Genomic DNA, 9661 nt, shown 5'->3' on the forward strand with positions numbered 1-9661 from the left:
GTAGATGCCATTCTACAAGTTTGGAGCATTGACTAAAAAAATAATGCCTCATAGTTTTAATTTCCTCATGAAAAGTAGAATACTCTTCTTCCAGAGAGATGCATTGGATGCCCTATTAAGACAGTAGTAGGTGTTATTATAGGTACTTGGGCAACAATCCATATACAGTAGGACATAGTAAGTCAAACCCAGCACTTTGAACTGTATCTATAGGTCACTAGTAACTCATGTACGTGCAAAGTATGGGTGTAATGTGCTCCTGGTAAATACCAGTAGTCTGCATTAATCGTAAGTCCCAGGTGGTTTTCAGACCGATCCATGCACTCTTACTGAGTACTGTTATAGTCAGTGGTGGGATTCAACCAGTGTAACAACTGGTTTGCTTCGCAAGCGCCAAACGACGGTGCGCGCATGCACATTACATTTGAAATAAGCACCAAACCTTACCTTTTCCTGCAGCCCCGGTAAGTAAAACAGCTGAGAAGCGGCAATCCCCTCTGCCATGCCAATCAGCTGGGCTTCAAACAAAGGAAATATAGAACGGAATAGAGCAGGGGTGGGTGGGTGGGTGGAGCCAACTGATTGCCGGAACTACCGGTTCACCTGAACTAGTTTAAACCAGCTGAATCCCACCCCTGCTTATAGTTTTATTCAGAAGGAATGAGTTTCTTATTCTGTTTGCAAAAGCCTTGTGCTCTAGACAGGGGCTGCACTAGCCAAATCTGGACAAAAAGCGCTCCTCTCCATCCAAAGACTCAGGAGTTCTCCCCAGTCACAGACATTCTTCCACAGAATTAGTGGCACTCTTACTGAGACACAACTTTGCAATAGTCTGAAAATCTAAATGGACACATTAGTAACTCCATGTAGCTTAGATTTAATTTCAACCTCTCATTGCATCTAGTCTCAGACAGGCTCCAAAAACCAGGACAGGAGTATTACATCTCTGGCATGGTCTGGAATCGTGATACATAACTAGGTATCATTGCGTATTGACAATATTACATCTCAGGCTGATGGATGACCTCTGCCAGTGATTTTACATAGATGTTCAACAAATGGGAAAGGATTGATATGCGGAAGACTGAGGGGAAATCTCTTTAGTGCCTCTTGCAGGTCTAATGCAGTCACCCTCTCTCCCAAATAAGAATTGATAATCTCCCAGAACCAGCCAGCTATATACCTCGCCTTGTTCTCTGAAGGAGCCAGGAGCCAAGAACACAGATGGTGGAAATAAACTAGGGTGCTGATTTCCTGTCCTCTTTATCAGAATGCATAGGCCTCAATGAATCCCAGATAACATGGCTAAACCTTCTTCAGTCAGCCCACTGGACCCTATCCACAAGGAGTCAACATTTTGATAAATTTGAGTGTCTTTGTTACAAAATGCTACAAAATGGTTGAATAGCCAGAAAGGACCCAGGTGCAACACCCAACAGAATAAGGGAAGAGAAGTATTTATTTATTAAATTTATGTGCCTCCCATCTCGTCTAGAGGCGACTCTTGATGACTTACAAAAATTAAAGCCAGTAAACATTAAAAGGGATAAAACAATAAATAATAACTTGTCGCTAAACTAATGGGGGAGAAAGAAGCACAAAGAACATGGGGGGAAATGGGATCTTCTTTTAATCTGATACCACCTCCAGAGTGATATGCTTTGCCTCCCTTACTGCCCTGAATCCTGGTTGGTACCTATGCTTGGTAAGATTCATTTTTGGGATTGTATATGGGATGTTGAGTATGAAAAATTTTACTCTCCTTCACTGACCCTTTCCTTTCATATTTGCAACACAGTGTGAATGCACCATGTGTACACTTTTAGATGTTTATTTAGATTCAACTGCATATCGTTTATTTAGATGTTTAGATACATTGTTTGGATGTTTATTTAGATGTTTAGATAAACATAGTTTGTGGACTACCATGCTATAAACAACATAATAAATGTGCTATGCGAAGTCAGACTATTTGCCTACTTAGTTCAATATTGTCTCCTGTGACTCTAGCCCTCCAAAATCTCAGGCAGAACTCCACCCACCCACCCACCCACCCACCCTCATTTTCTTCCATCTGATATTTTATTAAATTGGAGATGTACTGACATGCAGGTTTGTTGTCTGAAAATAATGGTCATATTTTCTCCAGTTTCCTTCTGAAGGTCAACCTATTAAATCAGCAGGTAAAGCTGTTCATAACTTGGAGATAAGTATTATCACCTGCTATTTTCAACAGGTCAAACTAATATTAACACACAGAAAAATGACCAGTAGAAACCAAAGTTGGTTCTTCTGCTCTTAAATAACACGTCTCTTAAAACTCTGGTGACATTACTGAATTATCTGTAGTAGGTGTGAAACAATGTTAATTCTATTGTGGCATCTACGCTCCCAAATATCATGAAGATACTGGACAGGGAATGCTAAGCATTCTAAAACTACATATTTTCTGATTTTCTGACATATTATTTGCAAGGCAAAATGAGGACCCAGATTGTTAGGGGCAATATGCTGACTCTATAAACTGCGTGGAGAGGGCTGTAAAGAGGTATATAAGTCTAAGAGCTATTGCTAAATTGGGACCTTTTCCTCAGAAGTCAGAGAGGTACATTTCTGGAAGTTATTAAAGAATAGAGGGGAATGTGAATAGTATAATTACAATTGCTGGTCCTCCTCTCTGTGAATGTACAGCACAATATGGGCACAGATATAATATTCCTATTGAGCTATTCTTTATTCACAGCACATATAAATGATACAAACACCACAAAGGTAAGAGAATATCTCCAAAAAGCTGCACAGGATAAACTCCTTTGCATCCCCAAACTATGCCATAAAATGAAAGCATTCTCCATCTCCTCTTGCCTTTTCACATCATATGATGTTTCCAAGAGGCTTCATTGGCTCGTGCAACCAAATCAATGGTCTCTGCTTAGAGAGGGAGTCTATTTATGTATCGCATTCAGATAGCAGAGGTAGCTGAAAATAGTCTGCGCAGTATAAGAGCATTCCAGAGGCAATTAGCTTATCAGTAGGTCCGGAGGTAGTTTGTGGCATTTGCCAACTCATGGGCTGTCATGGAAGGATAGCCTCCAACGACCTTTTCTCAATGACATACTTCATTTGACTCACATTACTGATAACAAGGCTCCAGCCAGCTCTAAGATGAAGGAAAATGGGTAGAAGGGTATCAAATACAGTGGTTGGTGATTTGGGAGAGGATGGAAAGACAGGAAGGATTTTAGCAACTAATATTTGAATTTACCTGACCTTCCCTCCCCAGGACTGGGATGCAAACATCTGAGTATCCTTATATTGCAGTGAAATACAGAAAAAATCTGACTGCCATCTAAGTGGCTATCCAGATTTTTGAAGCCTAAATCCGGTAACTGCCAAATGATTGGTAAAATGATTGTTTTTTCTGGAAAAGACATTCTATATCATCTCACTGGAGTGGATAACTACAATAAATCTATATAATCATATAATAAGAAAATAGAGTTAGTAAAGCAGCAAAATACAATCATTCAATGGAATAAAAAACAGCACATGGCTTACAAATGTAATCATGTATTTTCATTCATTGAGGCGTCTGCCATCCTCCTTATCCACATTTTTTTTTTGCCAAATTGTCCAGAAAGAAGTTGTGTATCATTTTTGCGACACATCTCTTTGATTTTCCAGGCTTTGCAATAAGGAGCCTTGGAAATGCATTCATCACATAGGGAGGGTCCCGAAAGAGCTCCTGTGATCTTCCCTTGTGGTGTGAGCACCAGCAGCTTCAAACAGGTCCATCCCCTTGCCTTGTGACTATAAATTCTATTTATACCGTTATTATCTTGACAGGTCAAGAGACAGAAAATGAGGAGCAAGGAAGGTGTTTGGATGAGATATATGCACATTGTAAAACCTCCTCCAGTTTTTTAAAGCGAGTATTTGGATAACTAACCAAATATTGGATTAGCCCAAAGGGTTTGAAAAAAAGGGAGGAGGGGAGCAAGGAAACCTCAGAAAGTCTTAAGACCACCAAGGTTTTGATACCATAAAAGGAGAAGAGAAAAAGTCTGCTTATAAGAATTGGCCATAAGACAAATGAAATCTTTATTGTGGCCACTAGTCAGGTAAAAAATGAAATTTAACTCCATAAAGTAGCCAACTTAATCTTTCTGATTCATGCTGGGTACCAAGAATAACCATGTGTAATAAAAAGATTTTTTTTAAAAAAAAAATCTGCTTTATTTTTTTCTCCTTCATTTTCTCTCCCTCGCCCCTTAAATAATTTTCATTTTGTTTCTTTTTGGAGGACATCAAACACTCCCCCCTTCCTTTTGCAAGCCACCATATCCTTTAAAAGATCTTATAACAAAGTGGGTTTTAAAAAAAATAAAGACCTGGAAAAGATAATCCCCTGTCCACATATTTGTTTGGCAACCTGTCTTTCCCCTCCCCACCTCACCCCAGCGCCTCAACAACAACTGGGATATAATCAGAGTTGTAGTCCCAAGGACTCCGGAGAGCCTCCAGCTTGCGGGTACAGTATCTGTGGCCATGAAATACTGGCGATCTCAAGGGAGGGACGCGGGGACGAGAAGGGAATGTGGCAGGTCTCGGTTTCTTCAGCCCCGCCCGCCGGAATACCTCCGGAGAGAGAGGAGAGAGAGAGAGAGAGAGAAAGAGAGATCTGTTTTGGCTTCTCCAGCCAAATCCGCCAAGCGCATCACTCCAAGCCAAACGTGAAGCTGAGGACGCGGAGGGAGGAGAAGGAGGCAGCGGCGGCGGGAGAGAGAGAGCGAAGCCTGAGGCGTAGAGGCGCAACGACGCCCCTCGGGCGAGTTCCCTACTTCGCTCCTCCGGACTGCTTTTACAGGCCGGCCCACCTGTAAGCTGCATCTGAAATGCGTTTCTCTCCTTGCAACGCACTGGTGGTGGCGGTGGGGGGGGGGGGGGGCAGAGAAAAAGAGGTCAACCTCATTCACTCCCGCCTTTTTCAGCACCGCGGCGGCGGCTTTATTTTTGGCGAGGGAGAGCGCGCGCGTCTGGAGGAGATTCCCGTCTCTCTTTCCATTCCCAGAAGCACCGGGAGGTTCCCCCCCCCCCCCGAGGCTGGATTGGGTCTTTTTCCGCCTCGTTCTGCTCCTCTGCACCTCTCTGAAGGGCTGCCCCACGTGTTGTATTCCGTACCCCGGGAAGTTCTCTCGGTATCCCAGCCGGCTTTGGTAGTGTGATATTTAACTCCTCTCACACAAGCGCTCCCCCACACGCAAGCACGCCAACAAAGGCAACGCGACTCTCTCGGAAAAAGCTGCCGCGGAAGCTCTTTTGGCTGCCCGCGAAGGAAAAGCCGCCGAGTTTCTCCCGAGGCGGAGACGGCTCGGGCTTTGAGAAAAAGCCTTTCGCCCTGAGGATACACGTTTTATTAGCCTAGCCTAATTCTTCCTCAGAGACTGCGCAGCCCAATCCTGTGTATTTGAGTAGAAAATAAACACCACGCTTTCACGGATTAAGTCTTCCGAAGCTCCCTGTGAGTTTTGCATGGTGTTTGGTTCTAATGGAGATAGCATCCAACAACGGGTTTTAGATTTCTTCCCCCCGCCTCATGAACTGAGTGGCTGTATTGTTTCACCTTTTTGTAAACTCGAATACAAGTCGGTGTAGATCCACTATGCACACACTCAGACACCAATACACACCCGGGGTTATTGTTTCTATTCTACTGCTCCCCAAGAGCCCCCCACCCCCGTTTCTTTTTAAAGATCTTGTTATCTTCCTTAAACGTCTGGCGTCTGCTTCTCTCCTCGTCTCTCTCTCTCTTCCACACTTTGTTTTGATCTCTTGATCACTTTTGAGTAAACGTTTCATTCCTGCAAATCACCAGACACAAAACTTCCCCACGATTCCTCGTTCGCCCCTCGTACCCTCCATCGTCAAAACAAATCACCGCCGCTTTCCAACCCCCATCACCTCCGTCAAAACACAGACCCGACCAAATTGGGGGGGGGGGGGGGCAATAGAAAGTCGCCTTAAATTCCCAGGTCCTCAAGATCTCTTTTATCCACCTCGCCCCTTCCATTAACCAATCACAAACGGGGAGGAGGAGAGAGCGAGGAATCGATCAACTTCATTACGCTTTCACTCCTTGAAAAAAGTCAAAGGCATCCCTCATCCGAGGTATTTGCAGGTATCACGTCGGTTGCCATCCAGCTGCTCCCGGGAACTTAGCCCCCCCCCTCGGTATTGGCACCCACACGCCCCCCCTCGTAACTACAAAGACAAAAACAGCCCGTGGGGACTCCGTGACCAGACATCCCCCTCTAATTACCTTGGCCTTTGACCGAAGAGATGCCCAGAAGAGCGAAGAGCGCGCCACACAGTATCCTTCCGCAGCTGCCAATCCCGGCCATGGTTTCCCAGAGGCGGAGCAAGGCTGAGGATGGAAGAGAACTTCTGGAGTTTGGGGAAGGTCTTGTGAAAGGTCCGTCCACCTATAAATCCCGTGTGTTCGCTCCTGGCTTGCTTTGCAAAACGGGCCGGAGAAGATTTGCGACGGGGTAGCGATCTTCCGTCCTCTCACTTTTACTGACTTCTTGGCCAGATCGCCTTAAGACCCTCGCTCCATTCCCAAGAAGGCTCGGCGAGAATCGGGAGGGGGAAGAGGGCGATTTTAATCCCGGTCACCCCCTCTTCCCCGATCAATTCTTCCCCCAAAGTCTGAGGAAGAACGGGAGACTGCGACATCGGTCATCAGCCCCACATCGCCATCCTTCCAAAAAGGCTTGGCGGAAAGGGAGAAAGGAGAGAAAACAAACGATCCTGCACTGCGGGGCAGAATCGGCAGCAGCCCCGGAGAAGAAGGAGAAGGAGGCGACACCGCCGCCGCGTCCTTGGGACCGCAGAGGCTCAACAGGGTGGATCGGTAGCGGGAGGTGGAGAGGAAGGGAGAAGTCTGGATTATTCAGAGGTCCGAGCTCCTCCAAAGATATTTGAAGACTTCGGGAAGGAGAAGCCGTGTGGAGCGAGCGGGTAGCGGCGGCGAGAGATCCACAGTCACACCTACCAAATCCCAGAGGGAGGAGCGAAGTTTTCTCTCGGCAAACGGCGTTCAGAGCAGATGGAAAAGTTTTGGGGAGGGGGAATCAGGTCTGGGGTCTTTCTCCCCTCCCCGAATCCTCCTCAACTCGCCTTCCGAGCGGTTCTCATGGCGGGAGGCAGCGGACTCGCCTCTCTCCAACATCCCCAAGGCGAGCCAGCCTGGGTTTGGAAGACAGCCGCCCGGGCGTCTCTCTCTCCAGGGTAAGAGATTCCGGGCTTCTCCGGCGGGCGCGCTTCGCTTGCTACCCTCCCGCTCCTGGCTCAGCAGCAGAGTGAGCCAGGATCAGCAGAGCCAGGAGCGGCGGCAACCTCAGCCAGGCATAGGCGGAGGAAGAGGGAGGCCGGCATTGCCACCTAGTGGCTCACGCCGGCGACTGCGAACCGTTCGTAGCGAACGACGCGCGCTTCGCCAAGGCAGACGACGACGACGACGACGCCGGTCCGCTGTGTCGTCGGGCTCGGAAGAGTGGTTGTTAAGGGGAGCGTCATTACGAGCCCCCCCCCCAGTCATGCTTCTAGACCGCCCCCTCTCCCAAAAAGGGACTCGAACCTATACGAACGGCACACCCGCACGCACCCTCCCTACCAACAACGACCCCTTCAGAAAAGCTCCCAGCTGCTACAAGTTTTGCAGTTGGGTCCCATTGCTCCGGATTTGGGGAAAGTCCGAGGCTGGTAGTGACAAGAGGTTAAGTTTTGTATAGATGTATAAAACTGATGTTATAAAAGGGCTCAGTGGCTAAGATGCTGAGCTTGTCGATCAGAAAAGTCAGCACTAGCGCCACATAACAGAGTGAGCTCCCGTTACTTGTCCCAGCTTCTGCCAACCTAGCAGTTCCAAAGCATGTAAAAATGCAAGTAGAAAAATAGGAACCACCTTTGGTGGGAAGGTAACAGCGTTCCACGTTTAGTCTTGCCGGCCACATGAACACGGAGACGCCTTTGGACAGCGCTGGCTCTTCGGCTTTGAAACAGAAATCAGCACCACCCCCTAGAGTCTGGAACAATTGTATGAGGGGAACCTTTTACCTTATAAAACTGAGGAATTTTTTTATGTGAATAATCCAGGACTCCGTATGTTTCTCTCTCTCCTCTCCCCCCATATCAAACTAAATCAAAAATAATATTTTGTATGGAGGCTTTGGCCCTTTCTGAGCTTGGTTGTTGCTTGTAGGCATTTCATTACAGGCAGTTCTGTATTTATGACTGGCTGCTTAGTTACCATTTGAAGTTATGTAGAACCCCCCCCCCTAAAAAGATACTTATAATTGGGATGCAAAATTCTGATAACTGCCCCACCCCCTTGCAGTTACATATCCCATTTTGAGTGTATTTATGGCCATTTGCAATTTTGTGGGGTCATGTGTGCACAATGTATGGTGTTTTTTTTAGTGGAAACCACCATTTACTTCTAGTTTCCAGCAAAAAAAGCACCCATTGCAGACAATGGTTTTGCTTAACAAACCTGGCATTTGCTTAACCATTATGTTGATTTCCTAAACAACCTCTGTAAAAAATTATAAAATCAGGTTGGTCACATGATAACCTGGTTAATGGCCAGAACAACTCACAACCATAATTCCAGGCTCAGTTATGGTCATAAATTGAGGATTACCTGCACCAGATTAGGCAACATTAGTGAATGTGTGTATGTGGGGGGGGGGGGGTGTGCTCTCTGTTTATATGTCATAGGCTGCCAGTTTTGGTAGAGATGTGGTTTCCTCCTTAGTAATTTCTTGATTTTGGTATTATTTTCTGCCTGATTGTTTGGTATTAATCTCTGTTTACCTGGATGTGGATCTGTAGAGGATGTGTTCTGGTCTTTTTGTTTCCTTCTTTGTAAATGTGATTTAATTCTGTCTATCTATTGATGGCCATCCATAGACGCCTTAGTCATTAATAGTCACATACAGTAGAGATAAAATGCATGTCACATAGAATGTAAAAGAACATATTGAGATAAACTACACAGATCAGCCCTCAAGCAGGGAGTAAATCCCACACTCACTAGCACTTTAAATCCAGGTCATAAGTTCTTTTCCAGAGTCCATTGTTAGCTTCAGTCCCAATCAGTCAGAAGCTGAGGACTATCTACATCCCAAAATTCCCTCATAGTTGCCCTTTTGCTTATAGTCAAGCTCATTCTTGCCAGTAAGTTGCCATTCTCATTTGCTCTTCTTCCCTCCACTTTTGGAAAAAGAAGGGTCAGTCACGAGGAGATATTAATGTTTTTAAAAGCTTTGCTTAATTACTGACTTTGAATTATAAACTCCCTGCTTCTGTCAAGAAAGAAGGCAGGAAGGCAGGAAAGAAGGGAGGGGGGAAGGAGATAGGTAGGTAGGTAGGAAGGAAGGAAGGAAGGAAGGAAGGAAGGAAGGAAGGAAGGAAGGAAGGAAGGATTGATTCAAGAACAAATATGCTTTTAATGAGAGTGCCTAATAAAAATAAGAATAGAGATTTCCTACCATGCCCACCATCCTCAGAGATGAGTTATCTGCTATTCTACTGTGAGACTTTTTTTAGGCCAAGTATTGAAGTGTTTATTGACTCAGTTTTCACAGATGCCAGAAGG

The 9661-nt window shown here is 45.6% G+C and overlaps 1 protein-coding gene across 2 annotated transcripts in view; it reads right to left on the reverse strand.

Annotated features, from left to right (window-relative positions):
- The window catches only part of SDK2 (sidekick cell adhesion molecule 2), a 468912-nt gene extending 461632 nt beyond the window's left edge, over nucleotides 1-7280 (reverse strand). For both annotated transcript variants that reach the window (XM_081938775.1, XM_081938774.1), the window contains exon 1: nucleotides 6320-7280. In XM_081938775.1, the coding sequence (XP_081794901.1) occupies nucleotides 6320-6401 (82 nt within the window). In that variant the 5' untranslated portion in view covers nucleotides 6402-7280. The remainder of the gene's footprint in view (nucleotides 1-6319) is intronic.
- Between the last annotated feature and the right edge of the window lie 2381 nt (nucleotides 7281-9661).

This window comes from Natrix helvetica (genome assembly GCF_964273705.1).
Source record: "Natrix helvetica genome assembly, chromosome: 1".
In the NCBI taxonomy this organism is placed as follows: domain Eukaryota; kingdom Metazoa; phylum Chordata; class Lepidosauria; order Squamata; family Natricidae; genus Natrix; species Natrix helvetica.